Source organism: Oreochromis aureus, linkage group 1, assembly GCF_013358895.1.
Source record: "Oreochromis aureus strain Israel breed Guangdong linkage group 1, ZZ_aureus, whole genome shotgun sequence".
Taxonomy (NCBI): Eukaryota; Metazoa; Chordata; class Actinopteri; order Cichliformes; family Cichlidae; genus Oreochromis; species Oreochromis aureus.
In genome coordinates this window covers 29,732,003-29,758,777 of record NC_052942.1, presented here as the reverse complement: position 1 = coordinate 29,758,777, position 26,775 = coordinate 29,732,003, and the positions used below count along the sequence as shown (strand labels likewise).

Sequence of the window (26,775 nt, the reverse complement as noted above, 5' to 3'; positions counted from 1 at the left end):
CGCAAAGCCATCAAGTGTTAGAGATTAGAGCCCAGATAAATGGCACATAGAGTTCCAGTAGCAGACACGTCTCTAGATCAACTGTTCAGAGGAGACTGCATGAATCAGGCCTTTATGGTCAAATAGCTGATAAAAAAAAAAACACTACTAAGGAGAAGCAATAAGCAGAAGAGATTTGTTTGGGTCAAGAAACACAAGGAATGATGCGATGGTGTGGGGATGCTTTGCTGGTGACATTGTTGGGGATTTCTCCAAAATTGAAGGCACACTGAACCAGCATGGCTATCACAGCATCCTGCAGCAACATGCCATCCCATTGGGTTTGCATTTAGTTTTAGGACATTGACCCCAAACACAAAACCATTTCAGGTGATGACCTCATGAAGGTCATCGAGAAAATGCCAAGAGTGTGCAGAAACAGAATAACCATTAAATCAGAAGGTGTGCCCAAACTTTTGACTGGTAGTGTAGCTATAGTCACTCTGAGCACAGTGTTTCTAAACAGCTGAATTCAGCTGAACCAATGTCTTTCTATCTTGGCTAAATCTAAAGTAAATCTCAAGCATCCTGTGGAGAAGTGAATTTGATCTTTTAGCCTTTAAAGTAAGTCTCAGCTGTAATGAAAAGGGGAGCACTGGATTTATTACACAATGTAACTGAACATAAAATCCAATTAACTGCACAGCTCTACATGTCCATTAGGTTACTCCCCTCTGCACGGCCATTGCTACCTTTAAATGCTGAAACTTTGCTTTTTCAAAACTATCTCAAAGTTTTCCTGATGGGGTTCATAAGCAACAGGTCGCCCCAGTCCTGATCCTGTGGTTACTGAACTTGATATTCTTTAAAATTTGGATCTTTCAGCACCACCTTCCACCTTTTCATTACAGCAACCTTTACCTTCTTAATTTTTTCCTGCATAAACTGCTCAGTCATGAGCTGAGGCTTAAACATCTGTGGATGTGAGACGTCTGTGAATATTGTGAAGGACAGTCTTGTCAGAACAGGACAGATGAGTGAACATGGTTCTCCCCATTCTTCAGTCTGATTATACTGTAGGCAGGCCTGGCCAACTGACAGGCAAAGTTAGAAGTCCATGTTAAAACAACAGGACACCTTCACCTTCTCCTACTCCACTTTAGCTTGTCTTCATATTGAGAAATTCTCCCAATTATGGAGGTTGTATCTCCCGTTGTTCCCAAAAGATGTGATTTCACTCTAACAGCAGCTGTTAAAGGTGTAGGCTAATTGAGCTAAATGGAGAATGTGACCACTGGGCCCCACGAGGACCCTTTATTCTGGGCCACCTCTGTAAGGTGGGCCAGGAAAGGACAGCTACCATCCACTCTCAATTTCCCTGAGCCCACAATTATGTCATCCTGCACTAAGGACACTGTAATGTCCTTTACTCCGATGCAAAATGAAGTGAACACCAGTGTCTATTTAGCTTTAGAGATGCTTTGTGTAAAACATAATTAATAGAGTTTCCTAAATACTGCATTCACCCATTCGGATGTCAGCAAATAAATGGCATTGTTGTTGTGAATAATAGACAATTGATTAAGCCGATGATCCTATTTATGTCTCCATTTAGACCAGTTGTGCTTCATCAAGGGCCCCATAGTGTGAAATAATGGCGTATGTCATTATTTCCCATGCTGGAAATAATGACATACGCCAAAAGAGCGCTAATCCTTCTCAATACAAGCTCCACTAGAAATTAGGCATTCTGTCCCTGCTGTGTGGTTTCAGTTGCTAAAAGGATGGGATCAGCATATCTTGACAGCCAAACACTTTGAATCACGCTCAGGGGAAGGAGCTGCTTAGAAGTCAAAGGGGAAAAAGTACAGGCGGAAACTAAGAGAAAGCACAAGGCACACCATGTCGTCTCCACACGTGGCCAAAGGCAAAAATCTACATGGTGTTTTGCTTGTTAAACAGTAATGTTAAAACTCACTCAGGTAAATTGGCAAGCTGGTCAAAAGTCAATTGATCTACAAAGCGCATCATTTTCTCTCAACAGTAATGTGTATTGAGCTATGAGGACAGCCTCACAGTCATCTAAAGGAGTACTCACCAACATGCTACACTAAAAAAACAGAATAATTTGAATGAAAAACATTCATGTTTCTCCCAACTTGTTGATAATGCTGATTTTTTTACAGATAGGAAAAGACCTGACACTGACAAAATCCCCATTTTATCTGTCCCCTGAGCACCGCCACTTTAAGTTGTTACATGCTGAAAGCCTTGCTTTGCCTTTGCTGTCAGATCGTAGAAATGAGCAGGTGTTGATGGCCTTTCTCTGCTGTCATCTCTAATTCAGCACCGCTGGAATCTCTTCCAGTAAGAGGCATCAAACGCACCTCCAGCAAATCAAAGACCAGGTTAGACAACACACAAATCATACTTTATAATGATGCAGCAACACAAAAGACAAAAACACACACACACTTGATTTACAGAGGAGGTAGTGCACATTAATCACTTACTCTTATTCCTGCATTCACTCATTATAACAAACTGTGCACTTATTGACTGCAATCATGTTTTGCCTTTATTCGTGCCAATTTATTTTATTTAAAGTAACTCAGACTAAAGGAAAATTTATTATTACTTACAATGTCAGTTAATGATGCAAAAGTACACAACAGAAAAAAACTGGCTTCTGTCTTTTACCTTTTCTATAAGATAAGATTTAGAGATAAATAATTTTTGGAGCCATGTATTTGTCATTTATGTTCACATTTTTAAAAACTCAAACAATTTCTAGTTCGTTAAGGTTTGTGCTGCAAAACTCTTTGAAAATGAAAAGATGATACTGTTATAGATTCGAAAAAGAATATTTCTGTGTTAAAGCTGTCTCAGGTATAAAAGACTTTCTAAATGGCTCAAAAAAAACAACCACAAATGCAAAAATATATGTACATTCCTCTCATCACTACAAGTGCAGTTTATCAGCCAAACATGAGGTCAGTCTGAAGGTCAACCACCTTTGGGACTATGACACCTGAGTTGTTTACACTAACTAGAAACATAATTAGTATATAAACATCTAACATTCTGTCATTCTTTGATAAAACCAGACTGGCTGATGTAGCTAAAGAATCTAGAAATCCTGACTGACTCCTCCACTGAAATCGTTCAAGATCAGATTATCCAGATTAGTTTTATAATGCATTCTAATCAATGCATGCAAAAAGCTGTCAAGAACAACAGCTGATGCTGATATTTTATTTTGTATTTATTTAACATTAGGGTATTCCTTCTGTTGGCATATAGAGTCATCTGGCCATCCTTGGTATTTGCTACGCAATGCACGAACCACATGCGCTCATCATGGCATGTCCACACAGGTATCTCTCTGACGAAAGCCTAACATCCGCAGCTCCACAATGACAGGCTGCACCATAAAACATACAATCAGGTGTAATGTGAAGATGATTGGACCTGCGGTAGATGACACCTCTATTAATCTGAATGCTTCCTGCAAGCATCACATTGAATGTGACGGGCGAGCGGAGGAAACGTCACTTTACCTGATCGCCACCCTGTTACGTGTCAAAAGCACGTCCTCCGCAACAAGGTGATTTGAGAAACAGGAAATGTTGGTCTCCACTGACCTGGATCGTGCAGGTGTACTCCGAGTCGTCCAGCAGCCTCACGGTGCAATTGCATTCCCTGTCCAGACTCCTGATGCTGCTGCTCATTAGTCGGCTCAGCATCTTCTCGATCGTCTGCGAACGGGACCACAGAGAGGTGCACACAGCACATACATACAAGTTTATGTTCTGAGGCGTTAACGGCGTCCCTGGTCTTTGCTCCAACACCTGGTCAGCGGCAGCGCGTGTGCAGACAGGCGGCGGTGGTGCATCGTTTTATTAGTGTGTGTGAGCGCGGACTGAGCGAGGTGCTGCGTTTCTCCAGTCAGTGAGGAGTGGGAACACTGCTGCTGTAGCTGCTGCTGCTGCTCCTCTCTGGTCCGGTTAAACTGTCACCCCCTCACCACACCTTCTCCCCCCGTCTCCGCGCCGTTGCCATGCCGCTCTCAATGGTGCTGGGAGGGCTGGTTGATGAATGGCGAATCTGTCAGCCAACAGAGCGGTAACTGATGCTGCCTTCGTAGAGTTAAAAACAGAAGTCGAAATTCCGATAGGCTGCCGCAAGTCGTGACTAAATCCACATGGAATAATAGCTTCACAAGTAAAACAACAGGCAGGTGCTTTGTCCTGTTTTAGAAGTTGCTCAGTTAATTCAAGTTGATAAACGAATAACTAACGCAATAAAAAAAAGAAATGCGTCAGCTGAACATTCCCGAAACATACTTACGCTCAACGTCACACCTCACGTGCCAAATTTTCCAGTTAATTTATTATTATTTGTATTAATATGGATATTTCCGACAGAACGTGAAGGCAACAGCATATTTTAGCATTCAATCCGCTTCACCTCCACAGGTTGGTTTCCAGTCTTTAATTATGTAGTCAGTGAGACGCATTGTTTATATATGACGAAGCTGTTAAACTCAAATGCACTTTGTTTATCAGAAAGTAAAATATTTATGTATCTGTGCTTCTGCCAGGCTATTTTTAAATGACAAGTTATTTTCTGCTCACGTTATTTCCCTACTTTTATGCCCGAGTGCGACCCAACATAATTCTTTGACTGGCATGCCTTGCTGACGCGCAGCGGAGGACAGGCGGTATTTATTATCCTCCAACTGATCAGCTTATTGTACAGAGAAAGATCTCGGCTGGATGAGTTTGGTCCAACCAGAACACGGAAAACTCCAATTTCTTCAACCACGTCTCTCTCTGGGGGTGCTTAATGGTAATTACAATGGAGTAATGGGGCAAACATGGCCCTAGTCCTTTGAATGTGGCTAGATACAGTTTCCAAAATACTCCCAGTGGTAGGAAACGAGTGAACGTCCACGTATTTTTAGACCTTTCTGATGTTTTACGTATTTACGGCCGGATTTTTAAAAAATAATCACGAAGCCACATATTTTTCTTACATAGTCAAAAAGAGACTCATCTGCCGTGACATTGTTTCACAATGCCGTGACCCGGATTCGAACCGGGGTTGCTGCGGCCACAACGCAGAGTACTAACCACTATACGATCACGGCGAGCTACGATGAGCTGACGGGTTTGAAGAGGCAGAAACGAGGTGTCTTTAGTAAACCCTCCGCGGAACTTTGTCAAATTCGTTCTTTTGTTCGTGATTGAGATAAGCTTCAGATATATGATTTAAATAAGCAATATACACACATATATTGCATAACTTTTAATAATTATCGGCAGCAAATGAAGTAATTGCGACATTATAAGAACCTAACTTCGGTTATTGTCTGCCCGACGTCACCACCTGGTGGATAAACCGTCAAACTGCTGCAGCCGCACCACGTGTGGTTTTGCTAAGCCTCCTCTGGTTGGCTGCCCTTGCTGCAGACGTAACACGTCTTCCTGTTTTGTAACACTCTGAATGTGATTGTTACCAAACACTGAATTTTTGAACAGCAGTTCATCTGAATCGCGCAGAGTTGAAAAGCCCCAACAAGGTAAATTTTTGCTTTTTTTGGCTTGAAATGTTTGAATGTTATCATATGCTGTAGTTATCGTACCGTTGATTTATTTCATTGCATGTTAGTTGCAGTTTAGGGGTTTCTGCAGGTTCTGCCCCTGAAGTGTAAATTTTAACGGATGTGTAGAACTTACAAGAAATCATCATGCATTCCTTTCAAGCAGTTTTGTGAAACGTAATGTTGTTGTTTTTTTGTTTGTTTTAAGATTTGTATTGTATTTACCGTAGTTTTAAAGATCTTAACTCTTAGTCGTTTACATTTCTGAGGCGTCTGTGTCTGTGTAAAGATGTCCTCTCCATTAACTGAAATTTATGAGGTGGAGAGGAAGAATGGATGTTAACCAACAGCATGAGTTCCTTCAAATTTTTTAGTTTATGTGACGCTTTAACACAAGCTCATTGAAGATCACTAACTTGATGTTTTGGTGCCTTATGTTTGTGATTCACGTGTTGGCAGGTATGGCTCACACGTGTATTCACTGGTTCCGCAAGGGACTCAGGTTGCATGACAACCCAGCTTTAATGGCTGCTCTGAAGGACTGTAAGCAGCTGTACCCTGTGTTCATACTGGACCCTTACCTCCAGAACAAGGCGTGTGTGGGCATCAACCGCTGGAGGTTCCTCATTGGAGCGCTGAAGGACCTTGACGGAAGCCTTAGGAAACTCAACTCTAGGTAGAGACACGGTCGACACTCAGCAACATTAAACACGTTTTAAAAAGTCAGACAGCTGCCATCAGCCTATATTGTCATTTTATGATATGTTTAGGCTGTTTGTTGTGAGAGGGAAGCCAGAAGATGTGCTCCCCAAGTTATTCACCAAGTGGAAAGTAACCAGACTGGCCTATGAGTATGACACAGAGCCCTACAGCCTGCAGCGCGACAGCAAAGTGACGTCACTGGCCAAAGAACATGGAGTTGAAGTCATCTACAAAGTCTCACACACTCTTTATAATATTGATAGGTAAAAATCATGCTGAGCATTTTCAGAGAGGTGGATTTTTTTTTCTGTGTTACTTGTGTTTTCATTTCTTGGCTGTGTTTTTTTTTTTTTTTTTTTTTTTTTTTGTCTTAATAGAATAATTGAGGAAAATAATGGAAAACCCCCACTTACCTATACCAAGTTGCAAGCAATAGTGAAGACTATTGGTCCCCCTAAGAGACCGATCCCTGCTCCAACCATGGACGATATGAAAGGTATCACAATACCAGAAAGACAGAATAGTGTTACTGAATTGTCAGACCTAGTTATTTGCAATGATCTATGCACATTTATCTAAAAAGCAAATGTCAACATTTAGAAGTGATTAGATTAAATCTATCCCCCCTGTCAAAGATGTAAAGACACCATCCTCAGAAAACCACGAGAAGGAATATGGGATTCCTACACTGGAGGAGCTCGGCCTGGACACTGCTCCTCTTGGAGAGGATCTGTTTCCAGGAGGAGAACAGGAGGCTCTCAGGAGACTAGATGAACATATGAAAAGAACGGTAAACTAGATTCACATCTACATCCTGTTATTTGCAGGATTGTAACAAAAGACATACCTACATTCTCTGAAACATTTCCATGTATGCCTTTCAGAAATGGGTGTGCAGCTTTGAGAAGCCGCAGACTTCTCCAAACTCTTTGAGCCCCAGTACAACTGTTCTCAGTCCCTATGTCACCTTTGGATGCTTATCAGTCAGAACCTTCTGGTGGAGACTCACAGAGGTGTATAGAGGGGTGAGTGATGCACTTTACATACAGATATTGTAATTAATAATGATAAGGAAAACTATGCTGTAGTATTGTTTAATACATTTCAACAGTAAAGAAACCAAAATAATCATTGCTACTCCAAATACTTTCCTTGTGTGATTCCTGTGGTGAGAGACTGTACTTGCAGTGTGCTTGTATTTGCATTAATGTTTCTCTTTGACTTGTGTGATTTTTTTGCAGAATAAACACTCAGATCCTCCAGTTTCTCTGCATGGCCAGTTACTCTGGAGAGAGTTCTTCTACACAGCCAGTTTGGGCATTCCTAACTTTAACAAGATGGAGGGTAACAGCGTGTGTACTCAGGTGGACTGGGACACAAACCCTGATTATCTAGCTGCTTGGAGAGAGGTATTGAGATTGAGTCCTTGAATGAAGTGTCTCTAGAGAAAGTTGATGATGCGAGAAGAGGAGTTTTCATGTTGATGTACTTATGTCAGTGTTAAATGTGGAGTAATCTAATTTTCTGTGTCATAGATGATTCATTGTTATTTCGCACTCTCCTTAAAGGCTCGGACTGGTTACCCCTTCATTGATGCTATCATGACTCAGCTCAGGCAAGAGGGCTGGATCCACCACCTGGCCAGACATGCTGTTGCTTGTTTCCTTACTAGGGGAGACCTCTGGATCAGCTGGGAAGAAGGGCAGAAGGTCAGCTCGCAAAGGCTGCAACTGCTAATAGCACAAATATTATAATACTACTGCTACTAATAGTAATTATTATTAGCTATCAGTGATGCATTATACACAATACTTGTGTTTTTTTTTTTTTAATTTTTCATCATGAGTCCAGCAGTACATGTACTAAATCAGTATAGTACCTTTAACATGTTCTCACTGCTCATGAAGGTGTTTGAGCAGCTTTTATTAGATGGCGACTGGGCTTTGAATGCTGGAAATTGGCAGTGGCTATCAGCGAGCACCTTCTTCCACCAGTATTTTAGGGTTTACTCTCCAGTGGCCTTCGGGAAGAAGACAGACAAAAATGGAGACTACATCAGGTAAGATCTATCAGCCAAACGTATTACCTAACAAATTCACATTCTTTACATGATTTAGCATTTCTCCTATGTTTACAGGAAGTACCTCCCTCTTCTAAAGAAGTTCCCAGCAGAATATATCTATGAACCTTGGAAAGCTCCACGCAGTATCCAGCAGGCAGCAGGATGTATTGTGGGTAAAGACTACCCACATCCCATTGTACAGCACGAAGTGATCAGCAAGAAAAATATTCAGAGGATGAAACTTGCTTATGCCAAGAGATCCCCTGATACCACAGAGTCACCTAGCAAAAGCAAAGGTACTGCAAGAAACATACAAGAGCTTTATGTCCTTTTTATATTAGTCATGCTTGAATTAAGTTCTGTTTCTTCTTTTGTTTTTATTTTTTTTTTGTTTTCCTCCAAGGTGTAAAGCGGAAAGCTCCATCCATCATTGAAATGATCAAGAAGAAAGCAAAAGTAAAATAATTAGAAATCATATTCACGTTTTGGTATCTTTCCAGTACTTTAGTTTTATCTCAGTACACAGTCTGCTATATTGTGTTTTTTATTGGGATTTTCATTGGTTATTTTTTTATATCATTATTGCTGTTACTTTTTATGTTGAATTTATGTCAGTGTTTAAAAGTGACTCTTGGATTTAAAAAAGGTCAGGTGAGAGACTGCATAGAGATTAGGTCATGTTTTCTAAAGGCTAAAGGGTCAAATTGTTATTATGTTACATAGGGAAAAAAAATAAGCAGGTCTGAATGTCTCCATGTTAGAAGGGTGTAAAAATATACTTAAGTTAAAAAAATCAATGCAGACAGTAAATATGAGAGATATGCATTAACTGTAATGGTTCGGTCTGTTCGCCCACCATACAATTCAAGGAGCACATCAGAAAAAAGTGCATTAATTATGGACAATGAAAGAATGGTTCTAAAAAAAATAAAAAATCAAGAAAAGTGGAAAATTTAAAGTTTTGAATCTTGGTAAGATAATCTAACATCTCAGTTTGATTGACATCAGACATCAAATGTACGAATTTATTTGTATCAACTTTTGCAAACAAACTGACACAATTTACATATGATTTGTTTATGAGTCAGATTGTATCACTGTCAAATAAGATTATCGTTATACTAATAGTAAGCATACACTTCTGTCTTCTGTCTGCTGCCATTAAAATAAAAAAAACCTTACACTTAGAACTTGGACGTGACTACACAGCGGATTGTGTCCAGTCGTACAGCTGTCTCATATATTCAATCGAAAAACTAAGACAACTGTTTACAGGTGAAATGATCTTTTCAGCTCATGTTATCAGCTTGCAAAGTTTTATGTCATTTCCATATCGTTAAAAATTGTTGCTCTTTAATAAAATGTCAAAATGAAAATTAATATTGTGTCTTAAGCACTAAAATGTGTGGGTCCTAAAACTGCTAGGTCTATGTACTGTTATTTCCACTAGATGGCGCTGCAACACCTGAAGAAAAAGTCAACTCAAGTATTTTTTTTTATTTTTTTTTAATTTTTTTTAGTACCTAGATCAAGTATACAGAGGATATTCCCCCAAGTATATTCTTAAAAGTTATTTAAAGATTTAATCTGCTGTGTATTTTGGAACATTTGTAATTGAGTTAATTTAACTGTCATAAAAATGAGAAAAAATAAAATACATTTTTAGAGTATCTGTGGTCAGCACAGAGCATCTGACATTTTATATGTTAACTCTCTGCAGAAAAGGAACAGAAAGTAAAAGTGATCTGTTAATATTTTTGGTGAATAATATTTAATCTCAATTAATCTCAATGAATATTGAAAATAAAAACAAAGTCTATTTTATTTAATTTGATTCTAGCTACAATGTCATTTGTCTGCTTTCTATAAGGAATTCATTTTTCCAGCTTCCTCATTCCTAAAACTTTGATGCTTTCCTTTCTTTTTTTTCTAGCTGTAGCAATAGGCATCGTTTTTTTTCTTATCAGGATTATGCTTGAGATGCAGTATTAGCCTGTTAATCAATTACTAATTGTGTCAGTGCACAACTGGTCAAAGTCAGTATGAACAGGGCTGTGCTACATAAAGGCAAAGATGTGTGTGAGTCTGTGTGTGGGGCACACAGCTGTTCTTGGAGCTCAAGTCTTCTCCTGTTTCTGCTTCCTTGGAGCTGACACTGGTGTGAATAACCAGAGGATGATGTCACAGGCTCAGTAGCAGTCCAGACGGCCATACAAAGCCAAGCTCAGTTTCCACAGAGACCTGTCAAACATCAAAACAAACTGCTCTCTGACTGTGCATGTATGTACAAGGGTGTTTTGGGGTACACTTGGCATTGGGTCACTCTTCCGGTAAACTCTCATAGCAGAGCTCAGCAAGTCTGGGTGAACCGAAATCACCTATTCAACAATGTACCAGCATGCATACATTTCAACATTTTCTGATATTATGACAATGTTTAACCTTAATCCCAAAAAGAATAGTTAATCTACAAACAAAATTCCAATAATAGCTGGCTCCTCCTGTTTGTCCGTGGGTGTACCCCTCTCCCCATGGGTCCATGTCGTCACCTCACCACTCAAACCATCTTGGATCTGAGAACTGTAACATCCCAGCGGAATTAGAACAGTGTGTTCCCATGCAGCTGGTGTTTCATGTAGCTGAAATAGTAGTGATTTATCTCAGGAGGCTGCTCCACAGGCAGCAACATGAAAGAGTTAATTCCCACTTTATGCAACAAATTTCTATGGCCATAATAATAGGACAGGGGCTGTCCAAGGTTCAAAAACTGTTCTTCTTTAGGTGACATTACAAAATAATATGAGTTCAATCTAACGCTTGATTAGCAAAGCTCTCAATATCAGCTACTGCACGGTAGGTCAAGTGGGTCAGTGTAAGTTTACATCACCATTTTATGAGGATTACCACAACACCAGTGAACATGCCCGTCTGTTTATAGGCTTCAAAGCAGACAAATAACAGACATACATTTCTGTTGATCAATACAAAGGTACCAATATGGTTTTACATGACAAACTGCAGACCATCTATTCATAAACAAATGTTATAACTCTTAAATTGCAAAAAAAGTACATAAACAGTCATAATTATTTGTTAAAGACCAAAGGGTAGTGTTCTTTAGTGGCTAACTAAGACTAAGCTGAGGAAGAATAGTGAAGCTAATTTTTTAAAAAGAGAAATCTAATTATCTCTTTTGTTGTACTAATGACATTATAATTGGAGAAACACTGAAGGACAAGAGGAAGCTGTGAGTAAAAGGTTCATGAACACGTGCTGAAAGGTCACTATTTATTAGAAGTCCATAGAGGTGGTAAATAAATGCCACAGTGAAACTGAAGAGCTGATGGTTGTCCAATCTGCTTCAGCCTTTTTGGTCTATGTTTGTCACCATCAGGGACACACACACATCCCGAATGACAATGGTCCTGTTGTCGTGGGATGTCCATTACCACACAGGTTCTAATGACTGATTATAACAATTTACATTTGCCCCACAGGACCCCCTTTTTATTTCTGATAGAAGCACAATTATGTTTGCAAAAGAGATAATGGTATAAACAAAGCCAGAGGTAGTGATCTCAGAGAGCATCATTAGTAGCCCCTGTCAGTGCGCCCCAGGGTGGCTGTGGCTACTATGTAGCTTGCCATCACCAGTGTGTGAATGTGTGTGTGAATGGGTGGATGTCTGGATATGTAAAGCGCTTTGGGGTCCTTAGGGACTAGAAAGCGCTATATAAATACAGGCCATTTACCATTTACCATAAATCTGCACCACTAAGCCACTACAGGATTTTGTGAAGTGCTATAAATGGCAAAACATGAGGCAATAGACATGCAATGCTAAAATTATGCACTCCCACTGCAGACCTCGTGTGCACTGAGATTTGGAGAGAGATTAAGACCTTAACATGGGACAGGACATAACATTCCTTGGATTTTCAAAATACTGAGGAAAACAACCTTCTGAGAAAAGCTCGGAATAGTTATCGATGTTTTAGCTGGTATCTAACCAGGTCTTTATTTTTTATTGGATTGTATTTTTCCAATCAGATAAGCTAGTGTACTTTAAATTTTTCTCCAGCTGACCAGAAGCATAAATATGTTTCTTTTTTATTTTCAGTTATTATATATTGGAAATCCCCCTTCCATCAGCAGGTTTTCAACATGCTTAAGGGGGATACATGTTCAAACACAGTCACATGACAGAGTCTTCTGGTTTCTGTACTGTTTCACCACCCTGATGTGCTTTGATCACTCTGTACACAGCCCAGTGGAGAATATCCACACCACGCAACTGTGTTTTCCAGCGTCTCTACAGCCGACTGACGTACAGTCAAATACAAGATCCTGCAGCCTATACATGTCAGTCACCAGTGTGTGTATGTGTGTGTGTGTGTGTGGTATGCTATAACTAATGGAATCCATAATGAATTGCCCAACTGTGTGTTCAATTTCCATTGCTTCCATTTTCCATTGGTTCCAAGAGTCTTAACATATTCCATTTAAAAATGTTCTTTTAAAATGTAATTCTTAATTTAATCTAAGTTGTTAAATCAAATCACTGCGTCATGGCCCTGGCAGGGAGCTACAAAAGAATGTGACGAATGGATGGAACAGAAAAATGTAAATAGATGAAAGGAAGTCATGCAGGCATGTGTAATATGATGAGCATACGTAGTAACCCAAGAGATAATGCTGTTTGATACCTTTGAACTTGGACGAACACACTCGGGAAGCTGTAACTCATTGTAGTAGTATCAGTGCCAGTCAGTTCAAAGACAAGTTTGGGGGTTTGGAGTGTGTTTACCATGGAAGAAGTCTATATAGGTGACAAAATAAAACGCTTATTAAGGTCACTTTGGCATCCAGGTATCAGCCTTGCAAGTTAATTTCATTTCTGCTTAATATTGAGATTGTTCCAGCATTTTGTTTTCAGACTGAGCCAAGTATTTGAATCAGTCTTGAATCCCTGGAGACTAAAATCACATTGGTCTGACCAAATAAAAAAATAAAAAAATTAACTTGTTGATAAATGCTCTCTCTCTCTCTGTTTGTGTGTGTGTGTGTGTGTGTGTGTGTGTGTGTGTGTGTGTGTGTGTGTGTGTGTGTGTGTGTGTGCAACAAAGTGTGTGTAGATCTGTCTGTGCATGCTTGTATGAAGATTAGAGCCCATATCTCTTTGGGAGTCAGTGGGATCTGCCTATATAAGGCTGTTCTATTCCTACTGCTTTTCCTCTGGGGACACAATGCAATTGTCAGCCACTGAACAATACATGTCAGAGAACTTAGCAGACTTCACTGTCTTATATAAACATCTATATATTTATATGGTTTTACAAGAGGTGATTCTGGGGAACACTGGGCTAAATAACAGCTGTTTTTGCTATGTTCTACTTATACTCGAGAGTTTTCTAACGCCACACTTTTTAGATAGGAAACTACGTGACCGTAAGAATGTGCTGCTCGTATTAATGCACTCAAAACTAAAGGCGTCATTCTTTTGACTGACAGGCTCAAATGATACTTTACTACAGCCTGTAAACACAGCTAAAAAGTTGGACAGAGGATACCCAAAGAGAAAATCTTTTTTCTCTTTGGGGAAACCGTAATTCACTAATAACAGAATGAGGGGAAAAAAAGACTTAACCATGTTTTTTAAAATCTTTTCCTGGGATCTGGTGAACTAACAGATCTGGACATGGAAAATGTTTTTGTTTTATTTTTCTTTTGCTTTTGATTTCTTACAGATATTTCTCTACTTAAGATTTATATTTGGTGGATCCATTAGAGTTTTTTTTCCCCTCTTTATAAAACAGCCACAAAGATGAGTTTTGGAAAGTGTGATGTGCTCTTGTGCCTATTTGCAGGCCAACTATAAATAGTCCACGGACCTACGCATGCTCATGTTTGATTGGAAATTGCAGTGCCTTAAGCCAGTGCTGTGGGGTGTCTGTCAAAGGAAGGAATGAAACTTGTGTATGGTGAGTTAACTGTGTAAAATGGACTGCTGAATGTTGTTTATGTAGCTACTGGATAAGCACATGTAGAAGATGTAAAGTATATCTTAAACTAGCATCTCTTGTGCTAAATAATTGAGTTTTTAATATACAACATTTGTTTTTGATGTTTTACAACTTTATTCTTTTAAAGTTTGAACTCTTCTCTTGGCAACAAAACAATATCTGGTGGAAAATGACTTCATGGAGGACATCAAGACGTTCGTCTAACGGGAATGGGCGGTCTTCCAATGGAGAAGATGTCAATGGAAGCGGCCGCCTTGGTGGCTGCAGCTACCTCTCTAATGTGAGGCCAGAAAACAGGTACAGAATCCAGACTAACTCAGGGTGGTGTCCTTCCACTTGAAGCACCTCTGCTGGGAACATGCAGTATGTATGATCCCAGCGTGTATTTATTCTGTAATATATCTATAATTCAGGGTTTTACCTAACCTGGGATGAGCATGTGTTGCATGGTGTTTTTTTGTTTGTTGTTGCCACGGACAGCAGAGTTTAAATAAACTGCTTATTAAGAGCACAATTTCAGCTATGCACCATTGGCCCCTTTTCACATCAAGCATACACGACAGCGTCTGCATGAGAAGATTTGTTTATAGCACAAGTAGGTGTTGCTCTTTCGGTCTCCTTTTTAATTAATCTTGTGTAATATTTGATTAAACTGCTGTTCATCTTTAAGCTACTGACACAGGACAAACCGAGTAACATTATCTGCCAGTTATCTTGCATTGTTGCTTTAGGGGAACTTTCACTCTGTCAGCCTCAGCTGAACTTTGCAGAAACCACTGATCATGTCCTTTACTTAGCACATCTAGTGTATTACCAAAGCTAAAATCAAGAATTACCAGTGGTTTGTGTTGCTGATTCTAGTTATTGAATCATTACTGAATCTAATTTTCTGTTCTCCATCTGTATTTTTTTTTTGCTAAATGTAGATATATTAACAATATCTTGTTTAGTGTTTGCTTGAAGACAATAATAGTAACAACTGTACATAATGTGTAGTGCCTTGTTTATTAATCATAAGTAATATTCAGTGAAGTGTAATGATCTCACTCAACTGTACACTGATCTAATACTCAAGCCATGATCATTTTATTCATATATTCATATTTCAGTAATATCTTTGGACGATCACATTTTTCATGCAATGAAATGTAAATATGGGCTGAATGTAAAGCTTTTTATACTGAATACTGTAGTGAAAGATCAAAGAAACACTTATTAAAAACAACAACAACAAAAAACAAGTTAATTGTAGTTGCCTCCAAAACTCACAAGTGTTTTTTAGACTTTATGTAAAGTAAAGGCCTTTAGAAAATTATCTCACTTTATGATTTCAGTTCTTACTTTCTTCATTTTACATAGTTTTGACTTGGGACATTCTTTTAAATGGTACCAAAAAAGCAATCAAGCCAATAATACAGATAAAAAAGTGCAATAAAGAAGTTTTTTTTTTTTAATGATAAAAGACATATAAATCCAAATAAATACCATGACTGACCAACTCTATTTTCTTGTACAGGAGCACACTCTGCAGTGTGATTGCTCATTTAACTGAAGAAACACAGCCATCCTTTGAAGCTACCCTGAAGTCAAAAGCTGTGTCTGAAAATTCAAACGTGAAGTTTTCCTGTGTGGTTAGAGGTAAGCATTGCCTACTCCATACATCTGAGCAATTGAACTGAAATATATCACAAACAAACAAAAATAATAATTTAAAAAAACAATGTACTGTAAGTCGTCGTGCTTATGCTGCATTTTTTTAAAGAAGGTCAAAGACAAGAATAATACAAAGATAAACCTTGAACATAGACAAAGTAGGAAAACTGTGTCAAATTTAAATTAAAAAGAGAATGCAATGATTTCCAGATTGCATAAACCCATGTTTTATTCACATTAAAAAATAGAAAACACATTAATCGTTTAAACTGAGACATTTTACAGTTTAATGAAAAATCTTAATGTGTATTAGTTTTTGTGCTATCCCTGCGTTAATAAATTTTATGAAATATTAAAATGTCTCAGTTTAAATTCTATTGTTGATCTATGGTATTCCAGTATCTATTTACAAATCATTGCAGTTTTGGTTGTTTGTTTTGTTTTTTTGTTTTTTAGGATACCCGGCCCCTCAGGTTACGTGGTATAAAGACGACATGCAGTTGGATAGATACTGTGGACTTCCTAAATATGAAATATTCCACAATGGACAAAATCATTCCCTGCATATTTACAAGTATGTATATTTGAAAATGCTGTTTGATGATGTCCATAAAGGAGATAATAAGGGAAATTCAAATGATAGCTTTGCCATCTAAAATGTTTTTCCTTTCCGATAACTGCTGCTTGATGTGATATTGATTAATTTCCAGGTGCACTGTGGAGGATGCAGCTATATACCAGGCCTCAGCCATCAACAGTAAAGGTATTGTTTCCTGCTCTGGTGTTCTGGAGGTGGGTGAGATGAACGAGTTCAAAATCCACCAGCGTTACTTTGCCAAGGTCAAACAGAAGGCTGAGAGCAGACGCAGGGAAGCAGAAGGCAAAGAAAACCAGGAGCCACCACGAACCATGAGTCCCGATCGTACACAGAGGAAACGCCGCTCGACAATGGAGGCCTTTCTTAGCACACCAAGCTCAATGGAGGATGATGGTAATGAGGAGAACCATCAAGCTGTTGTTCTAGAGACAACGCCCAGGTTACAAGGGGCCCCTGGGGAGGAGGTTAAAGAAAAACCAGTCCCAATCACTAATGGCACAATGTCTAGTTTATCTAAAGGAGAGCCTCTTAATGATAATGGCAGTAAAGCTGAGAGATGCTTATATGACGCTACCCAGAAGAATTTTACAACACACCAAACGAAAGCTCCCTTTATCAAGAAAAAGATTAAAATTTCCAACAGTGCAAAAGCTGGAAAAGCAGATGGTCTAGCAGAGAGAGTGTCTGAGGAGAGAAGGCTGAAAGATGAGCCCTCGGTCTCTGCAGTTCTGACCTGTAAAGAGTCAGTCCAGATCCAGAGGAATTCAGATGAGATTATGGAAGTAGAGAATATTTCTAGTTCATCAATTACACATTCAGAAGTGACAAACATGATAAAAGAAGATCAGAAATCTGCATCAGAGGTGGCAGTGTTTCCTCAAAGGTCATCACAGGATGAAAAGATATGTACAGAGGTAACAGTGGCTTCAAAGAAAGAGCAACTCACTGTGCCACTGTCCCCTGTTGCTTTTGCATCTTCACGCCATCCTGGTTCAAAAACTGAAGGTGAAAATGCTGCAAAACATGAGCAGGAAACTGGATGTAATGGTACAGAAGAAAGTTTGAAAAGACAACAGCAAATACCTTACATTTCCGCAACACAGCCACTGTCAAGTGTTAGATCAACACTCCTAACCAAATTAAAAGAGGACATTGATGCAACAATCATGGGTGGTGATGTAAAGACAAAGCCTTCAGCTGATGGATCTCTATCCCACAAACACAGTGAGTCAGTGGATTCAACTTGTGACAGCAGGACTGCTTTATTTCAGCATCCATGTGAACCCGCTGGACACCAGCTGTCTGAGAAGGAAACAAGCCACATCCAAAAAAAGGTGCCTGCGTCTCAACTACCCATGCCAAGTGAGGTGAGGGAACCTTTTCACATGAGCTCATGAGTGCTTTGTGCTGCCAAAATCAGTCCCATCAGTAACACAGGCATCCAAAATCTATTTATAGCTTTTACAAGTATCCCCCACTGGGTCACAAGAATTAAATGACGCACATGTTGACAGTTGCAGTAGATATACCGATGTAGTGGGGTGATTTTGTTTTTAAGTTTAAAGGTCTGAAAGTGAGATTTTTATAAATTTTTAAATATAAACAATTTTATCATTCTTTGAAACATTATTATGAGAAATAAGCAGACTACCAGAAAGTTAAAGTAATGACTTTGAAGAAGCCTACAATTTGGTTTATTGAGGGATCGACACCACTCTCATGTCTGTAAATTAATATGAAGCTTCTCTCAGTTAGTCTAACTTAGCAGAAAGACTGGGAACGGGTAAAGCAAGATTTGTAAAATGTTTTTGCACAGATCAAATAGCTGAGATATAATGTGTTATTCGGTAAGACGACTAGCCTGGCAAATGGATTTTGGTTAGCTGTTTCCTGTCAGTATTTCACTGCCAGCTGTAGCTTAAAATGATGCAGAGTTGGATCAGCTATCACAACCCACTCTTTAGATCCTTTTCTAGAAAACAAAAAAGTGGCATCCTCTAAAATTTTTATAGTTCCTGCAATTGAATGAATGCGGTTGTGATAGGAACAAAATTTGTAATTTTAATTTGCTGCATTAAAAAATAAATTCCTGGCTGGGAAACAAAGTTATCACTGATTGTCAGTCTTTATACTGCTTACACAATCACACCAACCTCTACTGCATAGCTGAATACTGACGGCACTTATGACTGAGACAAAACACTGAATGGCTGGAGCGGCACTTAAAATAATTTGCATTCCTTTCGGGCCAGTCTTGCATGCAGGAGAGCAACCTTCATTTTAAACAGGCCATCCCATACCAGACTTGCAAAGAGGATAAGAGAAAGAAGCAGAAATGTGGAGTGATTCTTTTGATTGTGTAGCATATGATTGTAAAAGTTTAATATTTCAGTCTAGTCTTCAGACTGAAGGCTGCTTTTGAGGCACAGTATTGCTCAATATACTAGACTATATTGGGTCATATTATGGCTTATGGTTCAGTTCACTAGCAGACTGTAATAACTGACACTCAACAAACATGCTTTTATACCATATTTATGTTTTACTTTATTTATTATGCTCAATTGAAATCACACTTCTTTGAGGTTTTCCAGAATATTGGCAAAAAGTTGTCTACTGAATGATGAACAATATTTCTTAACCTATGTATCAATTCAAGAATCCAACAAAAACTCATCTCTTGTTTGGCTTTGGCAATGGAGCAGATTAACACACTTAAACATTTCTCCAGTTCATAAATTTCTCTTTGTCCTAAGGTCTTCTCATTCCTTTCCATGTTTGTTGCTGGTTACACAGTTGCTGTTGATAAAAATTGCATGTGTTTATCCACGACCAGCATAGCCAGGGATAAAGGAATATGTATTTACAGCTTGGAAAATCTGTGCTTGTATTATGTCCCAAGGTTACACAAGATCCCACAAAGATGAACAGGAATGATGCACCTGTCAGCCTTGAGCTACCACCAGAACGGTGTATGGTCAGCTCGCGACAACAAAAGACTCCAATAGAAAGGCCGACCGTGGCAGATGACATCCAGACCCCGCTTTTCCATAGTGGTTTTAAAACAGACATTGACACAATGACACAGGACGCATGGGATCATTCCAAGGCATCAAATGAAGTTCTTTCCACAAACGTACAGATGTCACCCCTGAAAAGCCCTGTCAGTGGTGAGAACGCTTTAAGGTGTAATATTTCGCTCAGTATCCTGGAGAGTCAATTTAATACAACTATAAAAGCTGTTGAAGGGACAGAAATACAACATGATGAGAAGGCAGAGCTCACTAAGTTGTTGGTTGAGAGTGACGCTCCAAATGAGAAGATAGTTGAGATGGAAACTGAAACTGCTGCTGTAAATGTGACTGAACAAACTAAAACAGAAAAGAGCAAAGATGCAAGGAACGAAGACACTGGAGGAATCATTGTGGATGCACCTTGCAAACAAACTGGGCAGAAAGAGCACATATCAAAAGTGGTGAAGAAATCTAGTTTAGACTTAAAACATTTGAAGGAAGATATAAATGACACATCTCCAAAAATTGCAGAGAACAAAACCTCAGTGGAACACATCAAAGGTTTTCAAGAAATTTCAAAACCTGAAACAAAAATAATTTCTATTGCTGAACTTTTAAGATCACAAATAAAAGCTCTTGAATCAACATCGGCTAATCCGGTATCTGACATACCATCCCATTCTAACTTACTACACAATCAGATTATAACAGCAAGGCCACGCCAGGAATTAGTACAAGATGACAGAAAGCTGGAGGTGAAAAAGTTCATGCCTGAAAGAGAAAATAAGAAAGGCGTTGACGAATCACCCCCCACAACCATAAAGGCAACACTTATGGAGGTTTATCATCAACTTCATAAAACAGACTACGAGCAATCTAAAACTCAAAGTGCAACATCACAGCCTCTTCAGGCTCTTTTGATGCCACCCATCTCTGTTATAGACAGTGGAACAAATAAAGGCATGGCAGGACTTGACGGAAGTGTTGAAAAATATAATGGAGGTGCCATGGACATTGGCAAGGAAATCCAACCTTCAATTGTAGTTCAGCCAGAAAATTGTTCTGTTGTTGTTTCTCAACAAACAACACCCAAACTAAATTTTCCCTCTTTAACTTCTGAAGTCAAACTGATCAGTACAATTTCAAGTCTATCTGGAACTGCCAGTCAGGAACCTGAGTCTCCACTTAGAGAGACAAATAAGAAGCAAAGTATTCAAGAGGCAAATATAATAAATTCGGAGCGTACCAAAGATGAACTTGTTCAAGGCAAAGACGTGCAATTCATACAAAAGTTAACTCCAGAAATTAAGCTCAGCAGCACAAATGAAAGGGATTTGACAACAGTTTCTGATCAGTGCAAAATGGAAGAGCAGTACACAAATACAAGTTCTTTGCAAAGTATTGAAAGGCTTCCCCCTGAAACTGGGTCTAACACTCAAGGGAATAATCTTCCACTTATTCTGAAGGAGGTTAAGGAAGGTTTACCGTCAGACTCCACAGCCAATCAAACTGCAGAACCTAGCCCATCATTAAAGAAAAGAAACTGTGTTTCTCCCATCCCTTCTGCTACTCCACAAGAGCTGGCCTCTGGGGCTCGCCGCAAAATCCTAACACCCAAGGCCAAACCTGAGGAGACCACAGAGGTCACATCACCAGCTGATAACCAGACTCTGAAAAGGGAAGCATCTACGCAGAGCAGCAAGCTTTCCACAACTGCCGTGGCACTCTCTGTATCTCCAAGCCTGTTGCGACGGTCATCTGTACTTCAGCCCACAGGTGAACAAACCTCTCTACTAGAAAGGCGTTCACCCATCTTGAGCAAAAAGAAGATGGCATCTGAAACACCCAGCCAGCTGCCTGCTGAGGAGATTCAAACTGAAAGGAAACCTGAAGAGAAGGACAAGCGTAACCCATTCAAAGGTAAAGAAAGGCCTGAAGGCCTCATGCTTTATCAGAATTCACTTATGTGAGACAAAGGAAATGTTTTAGTACTTTTGTATTTTACTGCTTTTGAAAAGCCACTGTTGCATCTTTTCTGGGCATATCAGACAAGACACCGTGGAAGGCAGCAATCCATGCTGCTGGTCATCAAAGAGACGTGATTCACAACCTCCTCATTAGAATCTAACAAAACCAGAAGTTTCTCCTTTTTCTGAACTCATTTTCTGTATACAGGCTGGTTCTTATAGCACCTATAACAGACCTTTGCTATTTAATTTGTACAGGAAAACTTATAAAATTGGGCACTTATGGAAAAATGTGTCTGTTTTTTAATTTTTTTTTTTCTCCAGCTCCTCAAGTTATCCGTAAGATTAGGGCTGAAACTTTTGCAGATGCCTCTGGACACTTGAAACTGTGGTGCCAGTTTTTCAACGTTCTCAGTGACTCGACTATTAAATGGTACAAAAATGAGGTGGAAATTACTCAGGTTAAAAGAAAGTAAGTTCTCAGAGTGATCTTTTTGGAAATATGTTACATTCTTTCAATATGTACTGTAAGTTTACGTCTTCTTAAACATTTTTATATTATTTCTTATTTGTACATCTTCAAGAGCAGGAGATGAAGCCCAGGTCAATCTTGCCATTGTTCAGGCATCGTCCAAAGATGCCGGTGTTTACGGATGCTCAATCACAAATGACTACGGGACAGACTCCACAGACATTCTGCTCAGTGCAGATAGTATGTACTGTTTTAAAATAACTTTGGAATACTAGATACTTAATTTTTCCTTTCATTCCCTGACTGCAACATGCTTACTTTTCTGTATTCTCTCTCATTATTTTGCAGTCTTGACTGGACTGTCCATACGTGAGGACCTTGGTGGTAAGATGACGTTTCACATCTTAAGATTACAGGGTTCTTTTTCCCTGTGCTTTTCTTTTCTGACTATCACCGTTAAAAACTTGTGAATGCAGTTGGGGAGGAAATCGAAATGACACCCCTAATATTCAACAAGGGAGTGGCTGATTCTGGTGTCTGGGGCAACAAATTCTTTGGTCGCATAATGATGAAGGAATCTCATATTGGAGATGGCTGTTCTCATAAAGTCTGGAGGGCAAAAGTCATCTACGGTCTGGAGCCTGTGTTTGAGTCTGGTAACACATGTATCATTAAAGTATGCAACCCCATCGCTTATGGAGGCAAAGAGGACAGCTGTCTTATAGATACAAACCTGGACATCATGAAGCAGGTATATAAGAACGGGCTAATGTCATAATTTATTCATGCATTCATAAATATGTCATTCAATAAACAGCAATTCCCGTATTAAAGTGAATCAGGTGTTAATTCTGCCACCTTAATAGGATTACTATGGCACTAATCCAGTTAAGACTGAATAAATGGTGTAGGCGGAGCTGATGTTTATTGGCTATTCTCCAATGTTCTACATACAGGAATGTAAAATTCAGAACTTGGCTCGGGAATACTGTAAAATCTTTGCTGCAGAGACAAGAGTTATAGAAAACTTTGGTCCCTCTCTTGAGTGAGTACACTCTGTTTATTCTTGAAAAAGATAACAATTTTGTATATCTATCTATACAACAGGGACCATTAAGCATCTCCTACACCCTGACAATCTTTGTTAAACAGGGTGATTCCAGTCTATTTGATGTACCGACCAGCAAACGCTGTACCGTACGCCACAGTGGAGACAGATCTCACAGGAGTGTATCAGAAATTCTCTGACCTGGACTATACTGGCAGAATAGACATGAGGACTGGCTCTGAGGTGGAGCAGAAGTGCTGTACCCTGCAGCACTGGATCTTTCAGTGGACCAATGGAAATCTGCTATTCACTCGACTTGAAGGTATGGTCACACATGAAGCCAGAGTAATATTTAATAATTAATAAGTTTGTGTGTTACCTGTACTTGCTATAGTTTGGAATATGCCTGTGGTTTGGCACAGAAAATTACCAGAGGCCAGCTTCTCTACTTATGTCCCACCTTACCCCACATCACAAGATTCACATTTAACAACTTTGTGTTAAATTCTGCAGTATAATAAAGGTCCAGTGAGCAAATGAAGCTCAAACTGGTTGAAGAAAATATTGCTTACATACATGACCTCATATGCTAAAATTGTGCTTGCAATAATGAAAGGATATTTCAGTTTTAACATTTAAATTGAAAGAGTAGCAACAGTATTCCAGATACTTTCAGGCCCAATATGGACATTTATTTTATTTTGATATATTTTAGGTTGTGAGGTTTGGAAAATGTGCATGTTGTCTTTCACATTTCTAAAACTGCACAAGGTATTGTACATCTTTCAATGTGACTATGTTACATGAACAAGTAATTTTGGGGTGTCATTTTGCAGGTGTTGACACTAAGATCACCGGTGTTGGAATTTCAGTCAAATCAACAGGGTCAGTACTATTTGAATTGCGTCGTTTCTGCAAATTATACTGCAAACACCTCATTTTACAGGTAATTTACATTTATAGGAATCATGTCTGTTACATTTAGCTTTGCTCTCTGTTTTGCATCGCTACAGGCATCAAGGTTTATCTATCGAAGCGAATCCCAAAGTTTTTGAACAGTTTGTCTCTCAGCACAAGTGTAACTACTTTTGTGGTCTGCTTGGCCTGCGGTCACTGAAAGTTATGGACTCTTTGCTGACACCAGCAAAGCCGAAGAGCTCCAGGAGTCCCTTACTTCAGCGCAAGATGGCTGCAGGCTCCTCCAGCCCACAGACTGGGAGGAAAGCTGCTGGTAGCCCTAGACTGTCGAGGAAGACTGAGCAAGAAGGAAGCAAGATGCCAACAAAACAGAAAGCTGCTGATGCTCCCAAAACAATCAAAATGGCATAGAATAAATATCTCTTAATGAGACTTGACATGTCGGATATATTCACAGGAAGCCCAGGAAGAGCTTGTGCAATGATAGAAGCCTGCTGGTACCTTATTAGAAAGTATAAATCTTACAGAGACAGGAAAAGATGTTTATTAATGATATAACTTTTTACTTTTAACAGCTATCATTCCTTGCTATTTAATGTGGACTTATGCATTCATCTAGTGTAGCAAATCCTAGGGCTAAAGCTGTTGTGTAAAGAAATGCATTGAACCTTTGTTCTATTCATCAAATACCATAGGTTACTGATTGTGGATGCCTCTCACAGGTCAGTGTATTCATCCTATATGAATGTCAGACACTTTGGACTGAAGTGGAATTGTGTTATATGTTGTCTATGTGTAATTCTCAGCTTTACTCTTTTGTGGTCACATATATGAAGTCATGAAGAAAAATGGAAGCAGGATATGCATTAAGCCAATCACGCAATGCAGGTTTTAAAGGCTGAGAGTAACCAGCCAGTTTTCTCTTATAGGAATGTATCAAGCCAAATGCAGCTGTTCACATGACACTGTTGTACAGTGGCTAATGGTGCTGTGCTTTTATATTATAACCTGACATGTTTACTTGCTACTGTAATTTGCACTGCATTTTTAGAAATTGCACATTTGAATTCAACTGGCTGTACAATAAAAGATATGATCTTGTATGTTCTGAGACTCTGTCTTAGTCCAAAATGTACCTTTTAAATTTGGAGTGTCTCTCTTACAAATTTGCCTATTATGGAGTGGGCTGACTAATAAAAGCCATCCCACTCTGTCTCAGACATCAGCTTTCACTCATTATCATATATGTATTTTATCTAGAAAGATTAGTAAGATGTTATCTCAGTGACTCTTGTTATTAACGCAGATTCTGTGAAATCTCATCAAAACATGCAGTTTCTAATTACAGCATGAGAACAGCTTAAGACAATTTTAAACATTCAAAACACTTTAGCTTTATTTTTCCTACCTACAGCAGAAAATGTATAAAATAATATATTTGTCTTGTCTTTCAAGTCACATTAGTGGAGCATCAGTGTACAGCACATCTTGGAATGAGTAAATCATCTAACTGATGGTACAAAATCCAAGATAAACGACACTTGGTGGCAAAAATGTGCATAAATGTGAAAAGAGTGTGTGCTGACATTAAATGTGTTGTAATGTCTATGATTTTGTGTTATAATCAAATTGCTGTGGCTCCTGTGAAACAGGATAGTGTTCAGATTTGGCCATTGCATGTTTAATAACACTACCACCGAGGGGCAAATGCAATTACATTCTTTAATATCTTTGATATGTTCACACAAGCAGTGTGTGTTTACTATGTGAAAGGCTAACTTCATCACACTAATCATACTTGATTTTGTGAGTCATTGCTGATGTAAGTGGTGGCTTCGCTCATAAGTGTGAACAGTGCTGGAAAGCTAAATTTATGCAAAAAAGTGTCACTTAGTGTCACCTCTTATGTTGTCTAGTAGCACAAGAGGGTTAGAGGTTGTCACCAGAGGGGAGAGATGACAGACATTGGTGTGAAGTAGCTGATGCTTTTTGTTATACATTTCATACTTCCTACACGCTACCATGAATGTACTGCGTTACAAATTTGCCTGTAAAAGAAACCTTTTCATTACAATTTTATTAAACAATATAATAGCTTGCAATTAAGTGCAGCTTTGAATTATATTTTCACTTGACACAAGTAAAATATACTTCCTTGAAGCCTATTCAGCTATAGTATCTAACTAATACATAGGTAATTTACAGGTGGCTAGCAGATATATCTTTATACCATGGAAATGAACAAAAAGGTCTTTGATAGCCTCATAAAAGCAGGTAACTATACATAAGCATGGATAATGGCAATAAGAGACTTTCCAGCAAGCTTGGGAAAAGCAAACAATCTTAACAATATAAGAACAAATCTTTATTTAATGTCAAATAGAAAAAAAAACTAACCGACTGGCCCATGCGCTATACAGATTAATAAATAGCTAGCATGTATCCACATGACACTGAAGACGGTCTGCTTCATTCATTACTTTATTAATTTACCATGGATGAAGTGTGACTGAGGCGTGGTAACAAGATGAGGAAGACACAACACTCCTGCCACCTACTGTTAGTTCGATCACTGTGCTCTTTGACAAAAACTAAGAGAGAGAAAAAACACTTTCACACTGACATTAAACTCTGTGTGTTTTAACTGGACATCTAAAGTATGTCTCTTTTAAACTTGACTAATTTTTAGGTAAATATTTGGCTGTAGTGGGCCAAAATGAGAAGCATTTTTTAA

The 26,775-nt window shown here is 38.9% G+C and overlaps 2 protein-coding genes and 1 non-coding gene across 5 annotated transcripts; 2 read left to right on the top strand and 1 right to left on the bottom strand.

Moving 5' to 3' along the window:
* Positions 1 to 5,059: 5,059 nt before the first annotated feature.
* On the bottom strand, positions 5,060 to 5,131 carry trnah-gug. Its single transcript has one exon. It is a non-coding gene; the product is annotated as a tRNA-His (tRNA).
* A 303-nt stretch (positions 5,132 to 5,434) lies between these two features.
* Positions 5,435 to 9,544, top strand: cry5 (cryptochrome circadian regulator 5). The gene is made up of 11 exons (XM_031732793.2): positions 5,435 to 5,563; positions 6,044 to 6,260; positions 6,355 to 6,549; positions 6,664 to 6,782; positions 6,922 to 7,076; positions 7,171 to 7,311; positions 7,528 to 7,695; positions 7,855 to 7,995; positions 8,194 to 8,345; positions 8,424 to 8,644; positions 8,752 to 9,544. Exons 2-11 carry the CDS (start codon positions 6,046 to 6,048, stop codon positions 8,811 to 8,813), a joined length of 1,569 nt encoding a protein of 522 aa, XP_031588653.1. The 5' UTR covers positions 5,435 to 5,563; positions 6,044 to 6,045; the 3' UTR covers positions 8,814 to 9,544.
* A 4,759-nt stretch (positions 9,545 to 14,303) lies between these two features.
* On the top strand, positions 14,304 to 25,133 carry alpk3b (alpha-kinase 3b). 3 transcript variants are annotated; one of them, XM_031732812.2, is made up of 14 exons: positions 14,304 to 14,329; positions 14,499 to 14,668; positions 15,888 to 16,009; positions 16,481 to 16,598; positions 16,735 to 17,989; positions 19,525 to 21,556; positions 21,928 to 22,075; positions 22,188 to 22,315; positions 22,424 to 22,459; positions 22,552 to 22,826; positions 23,032 to 23,120; positions 23,228 to 23,445; positions 23,960 to 24,008; positions 24,137 to 25,133. In XM_031732812.2, exons 1-14 carry the CDS (start codon positions 14,327 to 14,329, stop codon positions 24,450 to 24,452), a joined length of 4,959 nt encoding a protein of 1,652 aa, XP_031588672.2. In that variant the 5' UTR covers positions 14,304 to 14,326; the 3' UTR covers positions 24,453 to 25,133. The 3 variants fall into 3 exon arrangements, 2 of the variants coding, with proteins under 2 accessions (XP_031588672.2, XP_039468130.1); XM_039612196.1 differs by having other exon boundaries at positions 24,109 to 24,314; XR_005613084.1 differs by lacking the exons at positions 23,032 to 23,120; positions 24,137 to 25,133 and having other exon boundaries at positions 23,183 to 23,445; positions 23,960 to 24,006.
* Positions 25,134 to 26,775: the final 1,642 nt, after the last annotated feature.

Excerpts from the sequence above, each read along its gene's own strand:
- cry5 (XM_031732793.2), top strand. The coding sequence starts at position 6,046 with ATGGCTCACACGTGTATTCACTGGTTCCGCAAGGGACTCAGGTTGCAT. Across the intron at positions 6,261-6,354 it reads CTTAGGAAACTCAACTCTAG|GCTGTTTGTTGTGAGAGGGA; the intron begins GTAGAGACACGG and ends TGATATGTTTAG. Across the intron at positions 7,996-8,193 it reads GCTGGGAAGAAGGGCAGAAG|GTGTTTGAGCAGCTTTTATT; the intron begins GTCAGCTCGCAA and ends CTGCTCATGAAG.
- alpk3b (XM_031732812.2), top strand. Across the intron at positions 16,599-16,734 it reads CATTCCCTGCATATTTACAA|GTGCACTGTGGAGGATGCAG; the intron begins GTATGTATATTT and ends ATTAATTTCCAG. Across the intron at positions 23,446-23,959 it reads GCTATTCACTCGACTTGAAG|GTGTTGACACTAAGATCACC; the intron begins GTATGGTCACAC and ends GTCATTTTGCAG.